General features: G+C 41.8%; 1 protein-coding gene and 1 non-coding gene across 3 annotated transcripts in view; both read left to right on the top strand.

The window, feature by feature from the left end:
* The first annotated feature begins 688 nt into the window (after nt 1–688).
* The window catches only part of CERT1 (ceramide transporter 1), a 99,741-nt gene continuing 81,017 nt past the window's right edge, over nt 689–19,412 (top strand). The window contains exons 1-2 of one of the 2 annotated variants that reach the window (XM_056112650.1): nt 689–1,223; nt 7,282–7,416. In XM_056112650.1, the coding sequence (XP_055968625.1) occupies nt 1,128–1,223; nt 7,282–7,416 (231 nt within the window). In that variant the 5' untranslated portion in view covers nt 689–1,127. The remainder of the gene's footprint in view (nt 1,224–7,281; nt 7,417–19,412) is intronic. The other variant, XM_056112649.1, reaches the window with a different exon arrangement.
* LOC130021854 (small nucleolar RNA SNORA73 family) lies at nt 7,533–7,728 on the top strand. The gene has a single exon (XR_008792207.1). It is a non-coding gene; the product is annotated as a small nucleolar RNA SNORA73 family (small nucleolar RNA).

The raw sequence follows: 19,412 nt of genomic DNA on the forward strand, positions 1-19,412 counted from the left end.
GTGGAAACAAAGAGAATTCGTCGTTCAAACGCGAGAAGCACTCTTTTTAAAGAACGAGATGGCATGGGCAGAGGTGAACCCTAGTTAAGAGGGAACTTGCAAAGTCCAGCAACACTCGCGCCCGGTGTGGCAGCAGCAGCAACTTGCTCCCGGGCTTTCTGCAAGCCGCCACGCAAGTCAGGCCCGGGGCATCCGACACCCAGCCCTGCAGCACGACGGAATCGTCACAAACACGCCGGAGGGCCTGGAAGCGCAGCCCCGGGGAGCGGCCACGCGACTGTCAGACGAAGCCCACCCACGGCCGGAGGGTACCCCGGGCGCCCAGCTTTCCCCGCGCGGGTCACTCACCGGCGGCTCCCGGAGCTCGACTACAACTCCCAGGAGGCAGCGCGGCGCGCGGAGCCGGCCCCGCGCCCTTCCCAGGATGCAACACGGCGACTTCCCCCTCCCGCCCGCCCCTTCCTCGGCTCCTCCCACGTTTCCACCCGGCGTCACCCGCGAGGTCCCGAGGTGCGGTGCGGGCGGGGCGCGGCGGGCCCTGGGCGTGCTGCGTCAGACGCCGGGAGGGAGACGGGGCGGGGAGCGGAGGGAGAATGGGAGGACGGAGGGGAGGAGAGAGGGGAGGGGAGGGGAGGGTAAATAGTGGGCCCGGCAGGAAGATGGCGGCGGTAGCGGAGGTGTGAGGGGAGCTTTGCAGCTGGATTTTCTCTTCCCTTCCTCTTTCCCCTCGGAGACTGTCACCGAGCGGGCCGAGTCCGGCTGGCGGCGCCGGGCGCAGCGCGGGGGTCCCGGCGACGGCGGCGGCTGACGGCTGGCAGGGCAGGCTCGCTTCGCCGCTCGTCCTCCTTCCCCGCTCCGCTCGGTGTCAGGCGCGGCGGCGGCGGCGGCGGCAGCAGCAGCAGCAACAGCCGCAGCCGCTGCCTCAGCCTCAGCCTCAGCCTCAGCCTCAGCCGCCTCAGCCTCAGCGCGGCGGGCGCGCGCCCTGCCTGCTCCAGCTGCCCGGCGGCCCGGAGCGAGCGCGCGTCCTCTCCCGGCTCTCGCCAGCCCCTTCACCCCGGGGACCGGGAGCCACGTCCGGCGCAGCTCAGGGAGCGGGGGCCGCTGTCCTGCTCGGCGGCCGCGCCTCCATGTCGGACAACCAGAGCTGGAACTCGTCGGGCTCCGAGGAGGATCCCGAGACGGAGTCGGGGCCGCCTGTGGAGCGCTGTGGGGTTCTGAGCAAGGTGAGCCGCCCCGCGGGGCCCGGGACTCACCTGCCGCGCGCCGCTCGGGGCTGTGGGGCGTGGGGTGGGGCCGGGCGGGCGGCGCCGGGGGCTGCGCGGGGGGATCGGGGCGCCCCGACCCGGGGTGGGGGTGGGGGACGAGAGCGGGGGCCTGCCCGCCCCCGACCCCCGACCCCCGATTCCCTCCGGCTTCGCGACCCGCCCCGAGGCGGCCCGGCACCCGGGAAAACGCTGTCCCGGGCCGGGGATCCGGTTTGGGAGCGGGACGGGCAGCGGCCGCAGCTGTCCCGGGTGTCGGAATCCGGGTTGGGCAGGGGCAGTGTCCAGGCTAAGAATGGGAGCGGTGCCGAGGGGACCTAGGCGCGGTGAGTTGGGCGACGCGGAACGGAGTTTGCGGGGTGGGGGGCGGGGAGAGGGGGCGACCCGAGGCCCGTGCCCCGACCCACTCGGGGCCGAGGGCTGGAGTCGGAGCCGGAGTTCCGCCCCGGTGTCAGGTGAGAGGGAGCGAGACGGGACTGAGGAGGACTTTGCTACTTGTCCTCTTATCCCTTGCCCAGCTCCGAGCAGAGCTGCTGAATGAGCATGTGATCGGCGCAAGAAATAGCCATAGTAATTGGGAACATGTCACAATCGACTGTGAATCCAAGCAGAGCGTTGTTTAAAGTGTTCTTGCAGCCAGAGGTTGGGAAGGGGGTAAAAAGATCTTACCTTTTTTGGGGGGTGGAGGGGAGTGATTTTTCGAATTTTCAAAAGGTTGGTCTGTAAGGCCTTTTTAAAGAGAGAAATTTTTTTTTTTTTTATTATTTTTTGCTGTCATACATGGTTGGGGCAGGGGGTTGCTGGTGGTTTTTAGGGTCTTTTGCTACGAAAAGTTCACTTTGCCTTTTTTTTTACTTCCTTCTTTCCTTTTAAACTTTTAGTGATGACTGGAGCTGGCAGTTGGAAAAGGGGAGCTTGGGCCAGTCCCTCAACAAGCTGGTCATAAGATACGTGATCATGTGCTATTAAGTAATCGCCCTGCTTCTAGTATACATTGGCTAAACGTTTGGACATTGTTAGTGGACTCACTTCTTGTTAGGCTTCTATGATTTTTTTCTTTTAAAGGCTAGTGAGAATCTAGGAAAGACAGTAGTGTGTCAGAACTAATGCTGGCAAAATTTTAATTATTTGCATAACAAAGTCATGGTGTGCAGATATTGTAATCATTATTGGAATTTCAATGAGAGGTTTTCAGTAAAGTGAAGCTCCCAAGGGTTTATTTAGATTGAATGGCTCTTGTAATTTAGGAATCTGTATTGAACATATTGTGTAATAAGTATACATTTTCAAGTGTATTTTTATGAAATTTTCTTCTTGGTGATTCTGATGAGCTTAATCACTTTTCTCATTAGATGAGAAGAATTTCCAAATTGGTAGTGTAATGATCTTAAGTATTTTACAGGGCAAGCTGGACTTTTTGACCTACTGGTCATCAGTTTTTTGGCGAGTTTTGTGGATTGTCACCAGTGCTCTGAGTAGTCACTGTATTTGTAATGGTAGAAATTGTAATAGGTCTGACAGAAAATAGTAATCTTCTTGATATTTAAATGCATATAAACAGTTAGAAAGTTGGTGCATACATAGAATCAACAGAAATATGGGTATTCTTATTAACTGTTAGGGAAATTTCCTAGAAATTTATCAGTGGTTATACATGTTTCCTGGACGCTTATTCAATAGTGAACACATATTGAATACTATATTGAATAAATATAGTATCATGTTTAATTAGATATTATTTTTTGCTTTGGGGGTCGTACTCTGAGGTGCTTAGGGCTTACTTCTGACTCTGCTCAGGGATCTCTCCTGGAAGGCTTGGGGGACAATATGGGGTGCGAGGGATCTTATGCAGATAGGCCACGTGCAAGGCAAATGCCCTGCACAATGTACTATCAGTCTGGCCCCATAAATTTTAATTTGCATGTTTGCATATATGTATTTGTATGTACATATGTATATATCCCTATGTAGTCATCTGGTATTTTAAGCAAGATTTAGAACTCAATATCTATTCTTTTGCTTCATTACATAATATAGATAAGTCAATACTAATTTGTTTCTATCCCTCTAAAATGGAGTGAATTTAGAATGGGAAGAGAGGTAAATTGTGTTTGAAATAAAACATTCCAGTAGAATTTTTTTCTGTGTGGAAATTCAAAATACAGGGAAATTCTGTGAAGGAAATATACCTTTTTTATATAGACTCACTTCTTCAACATGTATATTCTAAAAATACTGGATAGACCATAATTCTAGATGGTTATAACAGTTATCAGGGTGGATTATGAATAGGTAAATATTCATGTTGGGTTTTTTTGTTTGTTTGTTTGTTTTGGAGGGGGTAGAGAGGCCACACCTGGTCGTGCTCAAGAGTTACTCCTGATTCTGTGCTCAGGAATTACTCCTGGCAGTGCTCAGGGGATCGTATGGGATGCTGGGGATTAAACCTAGGCCTGCCATCTGCAAGACACATACCCTACTGGTCCCAAGATTGATGTTTTGGTATGACTTGGGAGCAACTAAGCCTAGGTAAAATGAGTCATCCAGCATTTTCAAAGTTCCATCCCATTCCTATTCCTTTATGATTTACTTTCTCTTGTATTTTCTTTTGTTTGTTTTTGGACCACACCCAGGGCTCACTCCTGGCTCTGTGTTCAGGGATCACTCCTGGCAGGGCTCTAGGGACCATATAGGATGCCAGGGATCAAACCTGGGTCAGCCTTGTCAAGGCAAGTGCCTTTCCAGCTGTACTGTCTCTCTGCCGGGTTTTATTTCTTGATGTCTGTTTGTTTTATCTTTTATTTCTTGATATATATCTGTTGAGTGAAATTTTTTGTGTTTGAGCCACACCTGGCAGTGGTTAGGGGTTATTCCTGGTAGTGACCAGGGGACCTTGTGCCAAAGAGTGAACCCAGGCCTCCTTCATATCTCTCTGGTTCTGTTGACTGAAATTCTATCCATCTTTAGAATCCATCTCAAATACTATTCTTTCCATGAAGCTTTTTATTTGTCCAGTCATTCTAGATCCTCCCCTTGAATTCTCAGTTGCATTTTATTTTCATCTTGCTTCTGACTCGCTCTCGCTCTCGCTCTCTCTCACTCTCTCTCCTCCTCTCTCTTCCTCCCTCCCTCCCTCCCTCTCTTTCCTCCTTCCTTTCTCTCTCTCCCCCTTCCTCTCTCTCACTCTTTCTTTCTTATACTGTTAATGATTTCATACAATGTTCCAACACTATAACCTTTACCAGCTGTCTGCTTCCTTCCACCATTGTCTCAAGCTTCCCCTCCCAAACACATCCTTTGCAATCCCATTTCCCAAATGTATTTCCTCCCCGCCCCCCACCCCCTTGGGTTTATGCTTGCTGGACTTAGGGTAGGACTCTGATTACTCTCACAGTGTCTTAAGTATTGCCTTTCCTCTATTTGTTAAATGGGAAAAAATGAAGGAACTTTCTGAAGGTAGAGAAAAACAAACATCTGCTTTCCAGGTGTGATAATAGTAGCTGGCATTGACTAATGCTGTGTTCTTTAATCTTATTTATCTGTGGATCAGCACCTGTCCGTTGTCCAGCAGTTAAAACCAAGCTATGGGCCAGTTGTTTTTAACCTGGCTATATCTGCAGACTGGTACCAGTCCATGGATCTGCGCTTGAAAACCACTTGACTTAACAGATTTTAAGGTGTCCTCGGGCTGGAGCAATAGTGCAGCAGGTGGGGCACTTGCCTTGCACTGCCTTGCATGAAGCCGACCTGGGCGGACCCTCCGGTTCGATTCCTCTGCCCCTCTTGAAGAGCCCGGCAAGCTACAGAGAGTACAGCACTCGCATGGCAAAGCCTGACAAGCTAATCCTGACGTATTCGATATGCCAAAAACAGTAACAAGTCTCACAATGGAGACATTACTGGTGCCCACTCGAGCAAATCGATGAACAACAGGAGGATAGTGCTACAGTGCAGTGCTAAGGTGTCATCATTTGTTAGGTTTTTTTTTTATTAGAAAATAATGTAAAATCATGGGCACACAATTATTGGTGTTCCCTCCAGTTACTGTGAAAGGTGTCCATTCTATCTAGTGAACTATGCAGAAGGTTAAGCTTCATTTACTATGTGTAATTCTGCCTCCAACTTAGAAAATAATATGTGCCTGGCAGTGCTCTAAGGCTATCCTTGTTTAATCTCAATGACTAGGAGGTAAAGTTTGACAAAGAAACAAACACAGAATGGATAAGTAACTTGACCACAGTCACATGGTCACAAGCTTTTGGAAGGGTGGTAATTGGAAGCGAAGTAGGATTAAGCCATGCCAGTCTAAACAGTTTGCAGTATAGACAATATGAAGTTGTACGTGTTGGTTTTGGAGCTGGATATTCTATAAGATTAATATGCAAGATAAGCAAGTATGCCTAAGTAGTAAATAATAAGGAAGTATGAATAGAAGTGGTGATCTGTAAAGACTGAAGGAGCAGAAAGGTATCGGGGATTTTGTATGAGTATGGTAGGGCATAGTCATAATTGTGTTGTATTCAGTCATTCAAATAACCGGCAAGCTGAAATTCAGAAAAGCTAAATATCTAGTCAAAACATCACTGGAGATAATGAAGTCTCTGATCCTGTATCTTTCTTCTCTTCATATAATACAATTTTGCCAGGTTTTGAGTATAAATGACTGCAGAAATAGCAGCATAATTCAAGTGGGAAGGTGAGTTCAGTTTCTGGTTTTGGGATTTGTTCTTTTTTATAATGCCAGAGATTGGATCTAGACTACCTCGTATATGTAAGGCAAGTCCTGTATGTAAGGTACATCCTCAGACCTGTGCATTCCATTTTGTACATAATCATCATTTCAAATCTGTGTCTCTGTGGTGGTAAGACATGGGAAGTTAGAAATAAGGAAATAATGATTAGGAAGAGCTCTCTGGGAGGGATTGTAATGATGGGTCTCAGAGCAGAACCATTGCAAACATGCTGAATTCGAGATTTGGAAAGGAAAGATTTCTCAATGGATAAAGAGACCAAGCCAAAGCAGTATATTTTTAAAAATCCATTTAGCTTTTGGCAGATACTTAAACTCCTAGAGCATAAAAATAAGCATAATCAAGAACTCCCATCGAGGTTACATTTCTGCCTTTGCAGGTTTATTGATTTTGATCTTTAGTATGCAAAAAGGCTTGAGTAACTCAAAAACATTTTATGGATATAGAAACATCATCCAAATACATTTTTTAAAACCGGTTTTATGTTTGTATAGTAAGTCAGGTTTGATCTTTAGAGGAACTTGGAAAGATTAACTTCAAATTTGTAACATTGAATTCTATGGAGAAAATAAAAAATTGACATACACTTCCTAAATGTTGGTGATCTAGGGACTGATTATCAATATATGCCTTGCACTTGACCAACTGGGTTTGATCTCTGGTACCCCATTCGGTTCCCTGAGCACTGCTGATTGTGACCCTAAAACAAATGAAAAACAAACCTAAATAAATATTGATAATCTAGTATTTTTTTGCCTTGTACATCTGTACTCACTAAAAATGCATCTAGTATTTTTACTTAGATGTAGTTGTGAACATCATAAATTTTCATATAAAAATAACTACTAGGGAAAGTACAATACAGCCCATGATTGTGTTTGTACAGTATTTGGTATAGACGAATGAGAAACTATATAACTAATACCATATTTTAATCTGTTAAATAAGGGAGGGACTAAAACAATTTTTAAAATGGCATGCGTGGTGAGCAGGGGAGGGTAAAAGAAGGAGAGCTTTAAACTAAATTCAGATGTCAGAAGAAAATAGTATTTTATTATCTTACACCTTTGAAAAAGTATGGAAAATAACTATATAATTTAGAAAAACATCGGATTATTGGTTTTTATATTTTTAATGTTTATAGTTGTTAGAGTTTTTTTTTTTTTAACATTCTGGCTTTAAAATTAGACTGTCATTTTATAAAGTTTGGATTTCTGAAATACTGATTTCTTTTTCCCTTTTCTCTCCCGTCTCTTTTTCACCTCCAGTGGACAAACTACATTCATGGGTGGCAGGATCGTTGGGTAGTTTTGAAAAATAATACTTTGAGTTACTACAAATCTGAAGATGAGACAGAGTATGGCTGTAGAGGTTCCATCTGTCTTAGCAAGGCTGTCATCACGGTAAGTTCTTATTTCTCTTCATTGAACAGATATTTATTATGCATCACCTATACACCAAGAATTTGTTCTATGCATTTGGGATAACACTTGTAAGCAAAATAAAGCTTTTTTTCTTTCCAATGTGGGTACCCCACGAGGTCCCTCCCCCTGGGCACTGTCCAGAAGGCACACAGGGCTCTGCTCCAAGGTGTATAGTCCTTTTCCACACTCTGGGAGATGAATCTGGACCTCAAGTGTGCACCTGTATATTTCTACAGCTTCTCAGAATTTTCTGGACCATGACTGAGGAGATAAGCCAATTTTTCAAAAATTATTCTTGCTTTGATAAAAAATTTTAAAAAATTTAAAAAATCATACTAATTTTTTTCCACAGAGTTTATTTTAGAGTATATATTGACATATACTTTGTATAGTATATTGCCTATAGTATACTATACACATACACACACATATAATATAAAGTACTATAGCATCGATACTGTTTGCATAACATACCCTTAAAATTGAACTTCAGGGAAGAAAAATGCTAGAAGGATAAAGATATTAACAGAAAAAGATGTTAAGTTCTCTAGTAAAATAGTATATTTTTATACTAGTATAAAAGTTTTAACTTAGAAATACTTATTTGCCAACTTCACCTTAATTTTTTTTCTCCTAGATTTTAATTTTGTATTTCTTACTGCATTTCTTAACATCCATGGTCCTCTTTAATCAAGAACATAAAATCACCTGTTTAGGCTTTGCCACTCGGGGTTGGGAATGTTTTTTCAGAATAATACCATCCTGAAGTTATGAACTGGAATGATAACTTATAGCATTTGTCAATAACGTAATTTTCCTAATCATAGCTTAAGTATGTACATTACTCTCCAGACCCCACAAATTCTAGGAGGGATCCTTTTTTTTTTTTTTTAAATCAAAAACTGGGACAGAGCCTACTATTTAAAAACAAATCATTCTCATTTCTTTTAATTTTGTAGATGATATGACATAAAATAGAGTTTCAGTGACAACCATTACCTAAAAATTTGCATAAATTCCTAAACAAATGATTCCTGATGTAACAATGGTTTGACTTGTAGTTTCTTTTTGTGGTGAAGGACTATCCCAATGTTTTCAGGGGGTCCCAGGCCTTGTCTGTGGTTAAATGTGAGGACCTGAGAATGTTGTGCTTCCTGAGTGCTGCAGTATCAGGGATCACCAGGACTATCCAGCAGTTTTTGAGAGCTTATTGAGCTATACCCAGCTATATTGTGCCAGAAGTCAAACCAGGGTCTGATTGAGCGGGTTCATAATTTGCATATGCCCCTGACCCTAGTGCTCTCCCTTTATTTTCAGTTTCTTGATTTTATAATGATGCTGAAATGACAGGTGCTTATAGAAACTATACTTTAAGTTTTGAATTTTTATGCTTTCTTAGACTAGCAATACATTGTCTTAATGCTAAGCCATGTGATAGTGAGAGTCAGCAGCCATTCTGTTTTTCACTGTCCCTATAGTATTTACAGTATTCTATAATTGTTATGAGGTTTTCCACACTTAATCATAAAGTAGATTTTGTCTTATTTTGTCCAACTAAAGGGTAATGTAACATACCACACTTTGAACAATGTTGAGAGACTTATTCTTGAGTAGCTTACTAAAATGCACAGTAACTAGTTTTAACAAATAAATTGGCATAAATAGGTTTGGGAATAGTTTACTTGTTAAACATATATTCAGCTGGTGGGTTCGGAAGTATTTGATACACCGGAATTAGCATACTAGTAGAGAATGGACTTTCCCTGACATTTTAAATTTTAAATTTTAAAAGGAGTGGGGGATTGCTGAGACAGGTCATTTCTGCTTCAGAGAAGTTTGGAGGTTGGTAAGTCATTGTAGATAAAAATGGGTATATTAAAACTTAATCAGATTTTCCTAATTCAAAGATCATTTTTGTCTACATAAGCCTTGTAAAAGAAAAAGTTACCTTGGATCAATATTGATATCTAAATCTATCTTAGATAACTTTGTTACATGTTTTGGGAATTGTGCGTTTCTATCATTTTTACATATCTGTTCCTCCTGTGTATTCAGAATTTGAAAATTTTGAAAGCATGCTTGAGAACTAGGTTGGAAAACCAGGAATTGTTAGGAATTGTTAAGAAACTGCTACTCTTTATTTTTAGGGATACGTTCAGTGAAACATTTTTTAACATAAAAGCTTTTTATTTTTTTAACAGATATTTATTGTAGTTAAGTCATATTTTAAAATTGTATTTATTTTAGTATTTGGGGTTTATTTCTCCATATAGAGCATTATTATGGTCAAGGATAAAATAGTAGATGGAAATATATTTTATAATCTTGATGTTGGGGGTCAGGGAGATACCTTAAATGATATAAAACATGCTTTGCACATGCAAAGCCCTGGATTAGATACCCATAGCCTGAGCACTGCTGAGAGTGGACTCCTTATAGACTTGAAGTGTCTCTTTCCTTGATCCTTTTTACTTCCCCCACTTTACATATTGTCAGATGATTATGGGTTAGTGCTATATTCTTTTAAAATAATTGATGGTTGATATGAAGATGAATCCTCCACTCCTCTCGGAGAGCCCGGCAAGCTACCAAGAGTATCTCACTCGCACGGCAGAGCCTGGCAAACTACCCGTGACGTATTCAGTATGCCAAACACAGTAACAACAAGTCTCACGATGGAGGATGAACAACGGAGGACCGTGACCCTAATGAGGATGATAGGAGTGAGGAGCCAGGGAAACTACTCATTGAACTACTCATTGCTGTGCACTGTAGTCACCCCAGTTTGGTCCTTGGTACCATGTGTGTTACCTGAGGCTGTGCTTTCCAGGTGTCATACCCTCAGTTTGATTACTAACACCTTATTACCCTACTCCCCCAACACCATCAGGTGTAACCCTTACTAAAAAATAACCAAAGTAAATGCTTCTCTTTAATTTTTGTCATGCTTTCAAGAAATTAGCCATTATTTGGGGGTGGAGTGATAGTACAACAGGTATGGTGCTTGCTTTGCACGTAGCCAACCCAAGTTCAACCCCCAGCACCATGAATGGTCCTCCAAGCCCTGCCAGGAGTTATCCTTGAGCACAGAACTAGGAATAAACCCTGAACACAGCCAGGTATGGCCCACCTCCACCCCAACCTCCCAAAAAAAAAAATTAAAACAGAAAAAGGAAATTTTTTTTTGAATTACCAATGTTAAATTTCTATTCTTCAAAAAAGTTGTATACTAATATGAACATTTGTTTTATATCTTTCATTTTGATTTATATGAATACTAAAGCATTTATATGAATACTAAGCTTTCTTCTCTACTTTGGGGGAATAGTTGGATGGGGGTTAGTAGTTACACAGGCTGCTCCTACTTCTCTGCTCAGAGACTGCTGCCTGCAATTCTCAGTCAGTTATGCAGTGCCAGGGATTAAACCAGTGTCAGCTGCATGCAAGGCAGGTACTTTAACCTTTCTACCATCTCTGGCATCTTTTATATAAAACATGTCTTGAACATTAACTGCTACATTCTCTATATGTGGAAGTACTATACTTCAGTTTCTTACCCGTTCTCTGTTCTTAGAAGTTAGATGATATCTTACTTTGCTTACAAATGTTGAAGCAAGATGTATTTTCATATTTTATTTATAGTTGCTGCCAATTGTCCTTTCAAAAGAATATCAGTCTTCATTTCTAGCAATGGTATGTGAAGATGTCTGTTTCCCTATATCTTTAAGTATTACTGGCTTAAAATGGTTTTTGGCTTTTTTCTTTTTTTTGGTTTTGTTTTTTGAGACACGCCTGGGAGTGCTGCTCAGGGGCTACAACTCCTGGCTCCAGGCTCAGGAGTTGCTCCAGTGATGTTTGGGGGACCATAAGGTTTCAGGGATTTAACTCAGCCCTCCTTATGACTATTGAGCTATCTCTCTGGCTTTGAAGATGCTATCTTAGTATTTTTAATTGCATTTATAATTTATGAGATTGAGTGATTTTGTATGTTTATAGTCTACATTTTTTTCTCTTCCAGTTGTTTGTTTGTCTCATTGATTTCTTGGTGCTATTTATAACAGATAATTGTCCATTTATAAAACTTATTAAAAATAATTTTCCTCCAAGTTGTCTTTGTATTCATTCCCTGTTTTAATGTTTTTCTAAGCCTTACTAAAATACTAATTTTTTACATATTCTTTCTGACCTTTTCTGTTACAGCTTCTGTATGTAGTTATATTTAGGTAGGTGTTTCCTTCTCTTTTCATATATAATTCATATTGAATTTTGATTCCTGTGGAAGTTACTTTAGTGTAATAAGTGATGTGGGAATTCAGCTTTTTATTTTGTTCCAAATTGCCAACCATGTCTGATAATACCTTTAAATAATTCACTTTTCCCTATTGGTTTGGAATGTTAACTTTATTATATATCACATTTGTATGTGTGTGTAATTTCATTTTTGGACTGTCTTCTATTTAGTTTGCTTTTCTGTTCCTTCTTTTGTACCTTGTTTGAAATATTACTGTAAATATTTCATCAACTAATCGTTAAACTGCTATTGATTCCTCTGTAAGATGAAGAAAGGGGTTGTTTGTAGTTATTGGGATTAGAAGATACCTTGGGAATTAGGTAGAAATTTTTGATATGGAGATAAATAATAATGTTTTAGGAATTGTTTCTGCAGTTATTTTGCAAATAAATTCTTTAGTTCTCAGTTTCATATGAAGCATATGACTTCTTATATACAATGTTTTGGCATTCCTACTGTTTTTTGGGTTTTAGTGGAGATGCTAGGAATTGAACCTGAGGCCTTCTACAAGCCTGGAATTCCTATTCTTATAGTTTGGATATAGGAAAATGCATTTACCAACTTTTCATTTTAATAAGTTTAGAAGGGATGTACTTTTTTTGCCTCTCCGGGATATATCTGTATGTCTATGTTCATTGCTGCACTGTTCACTTGACTTGACCACTTGACTTCCCGTTAATCATCGATTTGTTCAAGCGGGCACCAGTAACGTCTCGATTTGTCCCTGTTGCGTGCTAGTGTAGCCCAATGGCATCTGTTCGTTCTAGGAACACGAAGAGCCTCAAACCAATCGTTCAGGGTCTTGACGAAGAAGTCTGACCATCTGGTAGGTGGGCGGCCACGAAGTCTTCTGGCGTCCCGTGGAGTCCAGTCGGTAACGGCTCTAGTCCAGCGGTCGTCTCCAAATCTCGTTACGTGTCCAGCCCATCTGATTTTTGATGCCTTGGCAAACGAGACAGTGTCCCTGATTCTTAATCATCGATGGAGGTCGGAATTCTGGATTCTTTCTCTCATTTGAGTGAAACGTGATACTCCAAGCATAGCTCTTTCGATTCCTCTATGGGAGACCCAGATAGCGTTCTCATCCTATTTTCATAGGGCCCAGGTCTCTGAGGCGTATGTTAATGCAGGAAGAACAGTAGAATCAAAGAGATGTGCCCGGAGCTGGAGGTTCTTCGTCCTCTTAGCTATTTCTTCAACGTTCTTGAAGGCGTTCCAAGCTGCTCTCTTCCTCCTGAGCGACTCAGATGCCAGGTCATTTGTCATGTTGACTTCTCGACCTAGTACACATAACTATTGCATTCGGAGATGTTCTTTCTGTTGAGAGCAAATAGAACATCAGGAACGAGGCTGTTTCTCATAAACATTGTCTTCGTGAGATTCAGCTGTAGTCCGACCTTTCCACACTCATGGTCAAAGTTGGCCAGCATTTGTGCTCTTGGCTAATGTTTGGTGTTATTAGAACGATGTCATCAGCAAAGCGGAGGTGGTGTAGTGCCGACCGTCTTATCTTCACTCCCATTCCTTCCCATTCTAGTTGTCACATGATGAGTGGCACTGAAGAGTTTTGGTGAAATGGTATCATCCTGCCGAACCCCTCTCTTGACATGGATGATCACTTCTTTGTAGAATGGTGAGATCCTGGTAGTGAATCGGTAATAGAGTTCACGGAGGATCCTGATGTATTGAGTTTGAAGGCCCTGATTGGCTAGGGCTTCAATGACTGCTTCAGTCTCAACAGAATCAAAGGCCTTCTTTCAATAAATGAATGTTAGAGTGGCATCTTGAACTCCCGAGAAACCTCAATGAGCTTGGTTATCGTGTGGATATGGTCAGTTGTGCTGAATCCTTTGCGGAACCCAGCTTGCTCGCATGGTTGTCCTTCATCTAGTGTTCTGCCAATCCTATTCAGGATGACTCGAATGAACAGCTTGTAGATGACAGACAATAGGCAGATCAGGCGATAGTTGCCAATGTCGTGGATGTCTCCCTTCTTGTACAGTAGTACAATCCTGCTCTTTTTCCATTGGGACGGAACCTTGCATTCAGATAGGTAGCGTGTGAACAGCCCAGCCAGCGTATTGATGAGTACTGATGGCAGGTTCTTTAGGTGTTCAGGTCTGACCTTGTCTGGGCCGGGTGCTGTTCATTTTTTTACCGACGAAATGGCGTGTCGGATTTCGGAAGGGAGAACATTGGGAACGACATAGCCATCCTGCAGAATTTGGTATGTCGGAGGTGTACATGGCTATCGAAGAGATCTGAGTACAAGTCATGGATAATCTTCTCCATTGTCGTTCTGGAGGATGTGATAGATCCATCAGGATGTCGGAGCGCAATCATCTTGGTCTTTTAGTTGGCGAAGGACAGCGGGTGTTACGAATGCTTTTCCCAGCTCTTGCCGCATCTACCAGCACTTGCTCTTCTCTCTTTGAGGACTTCCCTTTATCGCATCTCTGCACTGCTTTGTGAGCTCGGACATTCACTTGCGATTGCCTGAGGCATGTCCCAAACCACGTTGGCGAATAAGCTTGAGTTTTCGAAGACAGGCTTTTTTTGTGGCTATCTCTCTCTTGGTGTTCCTCGCACAATCATGGAGGTACTGTTCACAATAGCCAAAATTTGAAAAAAGCCCGAGTGCCCAAGTACAGATGACTTGTTAAAGAAAAATTTTGGTACATCTACACAATGGAATACTTTGCAGCTGTTAAAAAAGGTGAAGTCATGAAATTTACATACAAGTTGTTCTGCATGGAATGTATCATGCTAAGTGAATTGAGCCAGAAAGAGAGGGACAGACATAGAAAGACTGTACTCATCTGGTGAATATAAAATAACAGAATGGGAGTCGAACACCCAAGAATAGTTGTGATAAGTACCAAGAGGTCTGCTCCAGGGTTTGGAAGCTGGCAGCACATGCTGGGGGAAAGGGCAACTCAGATAAAGAAGGGAACACCAAGTAAAGGATGTTTGTAGGACTAGCTCAGGATGCGAGATGTGAGGTGTTTGCTGAAAGTAGACTATAGACCGAACACAATGGCCACTCAATACCTCTATTGCAAACAACAAGAACCTGAAGGAAAGAGTGAGCAAAAGGGAATGCCCTGCCACGGAGGTGGGGTGGAGGGGGATGGGGTGTGAGGTTGGGAAGGTTGCTAGGATCATTGGCAGTAGAGAATGGGCACTGATGGAGGGATAGGTACTTGATCATTATATAACTGAAACCTAAACACGAAAGTTTATAAGTCTACCACTGTACTTCTTGGTGTTTCACTAATAAAAAATAAGTTTAGAAGGAAAACAAAAAATGGTGAAAAATATTTAGGTTTTTCTTCTGTTTTTTTTTTTTTTTTTTTTCCGGGGCCACAGTTGGTAGTATTTAGGGCTTACTCTGACTCTGAACTCAAGAATCAGGCCTGATAGTACAGTGACAGGGATTGAGCCTAGGTCCCATGTTGGCTGTGTGCAAGGCAAGTAAGTGCCTTACCCTCTGTATATCTCCAAAGCACTCCCATAATACATTCCTAAAACTAATAGTTTTGAGTAGTTGTGTTGGAATTAGTGGAGAAGTTGAAAGATGCAGATAAAATTAAATTAATAGAAATTGTTTAAAGAGAAATAGATCTAAAATGTTTTAAATGTGCAATTATAAAGTAAAATTATAATGAGAATGAGGTTCAGCAAATTGGATATCGCCAAAGATGAGTAGAGCTAGTGCTATAATGATAATCATTGTATAATATATAAGGAAATACAGATTATTGAGCAATCCAGGAAGTTTACCTTTATCAACTTCTTGGACTGTATGAAATGTGATGAACCATATAGTCAACACTTTTAAAACAATGAGATTCTAATTGGTAATTCGTCTTATTTGGGACCATTTATCCGTGTAAGAGTAAAAAAATGGAACTCAGTTTGAGGTTGTGGCTCAGTATGGAGTGTGCATCTAGCATGTGTGAGGCCCTGGGTTTGATCCTTCACACCACAAATATACAAAGAACGAAAATGAGAGTCTTATGCTATAAGATTTATATTGTGAAAAACTAGAGTTTATTTAGTGGGTCACACAAAGATACCTTTCACTTTAGCTATTTCAGTGTAGCACTGTCCTCCCATTGTTCATCGATTTGCTCGAGGGGGCCCAGTAACGTCTCTGTTGTGAGACTTGTTGTTACTGTGTTTGGCATATTGAATACGTCACAGGTAGCTTGCCAGGCTTTGCTGTGCGAGCGAGACTCTTTAGTAACTTGCTGGGCTCTCCGTGAGGGCGGAGTAATCCAACCTGGCTCAACCGGGTCGGCAGCGTGCAAGGCAAACGCCCTACCTCTGTAACTTGAGTAATTTTAATATGATGATAAATATTATTTTTCCTCTTCCCTTTCCTTCATTGTTACCATGATAAGGTTGGGGTAGGGATATCCCCCACTGCCCTACACACACAGACACATACTCACACACCCCCCCACCCCCCCCCCCCCCCCAGTGATCTCAGATCTTGTTGCAGTGTTGGCGTGTGTGCTCACTGAGAATTCTCAGTTCTTTTAGTTCTGGTGTTTTTGCACTTTGTATTTATAGTGTCCATTGGGAATCATTATGATGTGATCACATATCTGTAGTTGTGGTGCTTATACACACCACTAAAGTGAGCTTAAAGATAGCACACACTATGGCACTCAAGGTCCCAGACAGCAGATCCTGTGAACCACATTTGGCATATGTGGGAGGTGCCCTGGATCGCTCATAGACTCACTTGGAGGTGCTGAAACATTCCTCAGACCACCCTCCGTACCTCTCCCCCTCATTCCCCCCCATAATAAGTATTTAAGATATTTGATAAAGAAAAATTTTAAAAGGATACATATTGATACGTAGGTCTCAGAATGTTGGAAAACAACCAGAATCTTATCATTACAAACAATATTACTTTGTTAGGGTTTCCATAAAGAAGTACCCACCAGTTAACTGGCTTACATAGCAGAAATTTATTGTCTCGCAGTGCTAGAGGCTAGACAAGTCCTTATCAAGTTTTCCTCAGGGCTAGTTTCTTCTGTTGCTTTTAGCAACTTATTGGCATCTCTCTTGTTCTTTAATCTAGAAATGAATCATTCTGATCTCTGCATTTATGCTCACATAGTATTTTCTCTGTGTTGTATCTATGTCCAAATTTTTCCTTTTATAAAGATAGCCTCGTGGATTAGGATCCATTCAAGTTCAGTGTGATTTCATTCTAATTACACCTGCAATTATTTCCAAATCTATATTCTGAGGTTCTTGGTTATGAATTCAACATTATAAATTTAGGTGGACATATTCAATTCATTACATTAACGCACAGTTAAAACTAGAAATTGGGATAGAGATAGTACAGGGGTTAATGCACTTGCTTGCAGACAGCTGACCCTACTTTTAATAACCCTGTTACCACGTATGGTCCCCTGAGCACCAGAAGGAGTGATCCCTGAGCCCAGAGCTAAGAGAATTTCTTGAGCATTGCCTCTTGAGCATTGCCAGGCCTACCCCCCCCCACCCCCCCATCCCCAGACACTCCAGAAAGATAGAAATCAAGTCACCCGGTTCTTATTGAAATTTTTTGTTTGTGTCAGTATGCATAGAGAATAGTGCATATATGATACATTTTATTTTGTGTAAAACTTAGAAACTCATGAATATTAAAACTTAAATCAGCTATTTAAGTTTTGAGAGTTGCTATTAATGCTTTCTGTTAAATCTCTAGTAAATGTGGTTTATATTTTAACATTCAGGTTTTCTTAAGCAAATGATGCATGCTTTATAGATTAGTTGACTTGGATGATTTAGCAAGAAGTTTGTTTTCTTAGTTTTCCTGAAGGTCTTTCAGTTTTCACACATTCGAGTTTTTGTTTAGCACTATTATTTTGCCTTTTATCCTAATTTTCAAGTGTTTAGCTTATTATTCATACTCGAAGCCAGACTTGCATATTATAGCTAAAGGTACATTTGGGAAGATAACTGAATTTCTTCTAGCTTCAGCTTTCTTAAATGATTAAAGGGGGGGGGGAGTTGTTGGTGTAGGGTGTATGTGAAGTGTGAGCATGGGATAAAAAATACATAAAAGTATTTGCACAGTTCTTGGTATATGATCATTGAGATTTTTTGTTTTGTGAAAAGTTTTTATTGGGAATAGTCGACGATTTTGACAGTATTTTGTCATTGTCATTTTTTTGCAGTGCCAGGGATTGAACCCAGGGCCTCACATATGCAAGACAGGCACTCTGATGCTGGATTACAATCCTGGTCATGGGCTTTTTTTTTTGGTTTTTGTTTTTGTTTTTTAAGAAAAGAATAGAGAAAGCTGATAAAGCCCTAACTAAGCGTGATAGAAATGACTTACGAGGGCCCCAGGTTATATGGCATCCCACATTTTAATAGATTCTCATGTGTCTCCTGCAAGAAATTTCCTTGCAGGAAGAAGTAGAACCACCCAAGGATGGTCAGGGCTAACTTCTGAATGTAGTGCAGGAATCTCACTGGGATAGTTTGTCTGCAAACCCTGCGCTATCTCTCTCTGGCCCCACCTTCCTGAAATTCTTTTCTGCTAAGTCAACTTTCCTGGAAAACCTGGTCAGAGGTTAGAGCTGATGTTCCTTGTCTTAAAAAGTGTAATTCCTCTCAACAGCCTAAGTCCATGGCTCCTGGAGAACTTGGGTGGTAAGGCAAGTTCCTGGATGTTGTAGATCAAGTGAACTTCAGGTGCAGCTGGAACTATGGTATCCATGCTGCTACCAGTCCAAATCTCAAGGACTTTCCCAGGTGACCAGGCAGGTATAGTAGGGAGGTGGTAAAGTAGCATTCCTCTTGAGGCAGCTTTCCCTGCACCCCATGTCACATCAGTCACCAGCAACATAATTGGCAAGGTAACCAGAGGATCTACTCTTTTGGTCTAACTTCTTATACCTCAACAAAGCTATTAACACAGCAATCCAAAGTGATCTTATTACAAGGAATCAAATCTCTTTTCAAGCTTCCAGAGACTTACCCAGTCTCATCTAGCAGAAGGTTAATAGAGTACAAAGCCCTTACAGTGACCCACAAGGTATGTATGTAATTAGGCTCCATGAACTCAGGTTGAGGTATTGGGGAAGAATCTTCAAGATAGTTTGTTTGGACTTTTTCCAGACTGGCCCCACCTTGGATAAGCATCTTTTGCTAGGGTGTTATCTAGGAGGAATCTTGGATTCTTATATCTTTTTCATAGTCTTAAAAGGTTTAGATTTTATTTTTATCTATGGAGTGGGGTGGGTTGGGAGCAGGGAATCCACTCTACTCTGAGTAGTGCCTCATTTTCTCCTCAAAAGAACTTAACAGTATTTGCATCTCATCAGGAGATAGTCATTCCTTTGGGTTTTAGAGCTAGGGATTTAGGCAGTTTCTTCTAAGTGTTATATTTCTGGGGAAACTCATTCCCCTGGTCTAACTGTAACAATTAGAAGCAGGAATTGGTTTAGGAAAACAGAATGAGATAGCCTTTTGTTTTGGTTTGGTTTGGTTTTTGAGTTACACCCAGCAGTGCTCAGGGATCACTTCTGGCAGTGCTCAGGGGACCGTGTGTTGTGCCAGGGATGGAACCCAGGCAAGGCAAGTCTACTATCACTCTGGCCCAGAATAAGTTCTTTTTTAGGAGCTATTGAAGATAAACCAAATG

The sequence above is a fragment of the Sorex fumeus genome, unplaced genomic scaffold (assembly GCF_029834395.1).
Source record: "Sorex fumeus unplaced genomic scaffold, SorFum_2.1 ptg000018l, whole genome shotgun sequence".
Classification (NCBI taxonomy): domain Eukaryota; kingdom Metazoa; phylum Chordata; class Mammalia; order Eulipotyphla; family Soricidae; genus Sorex; species Sorex fumeus.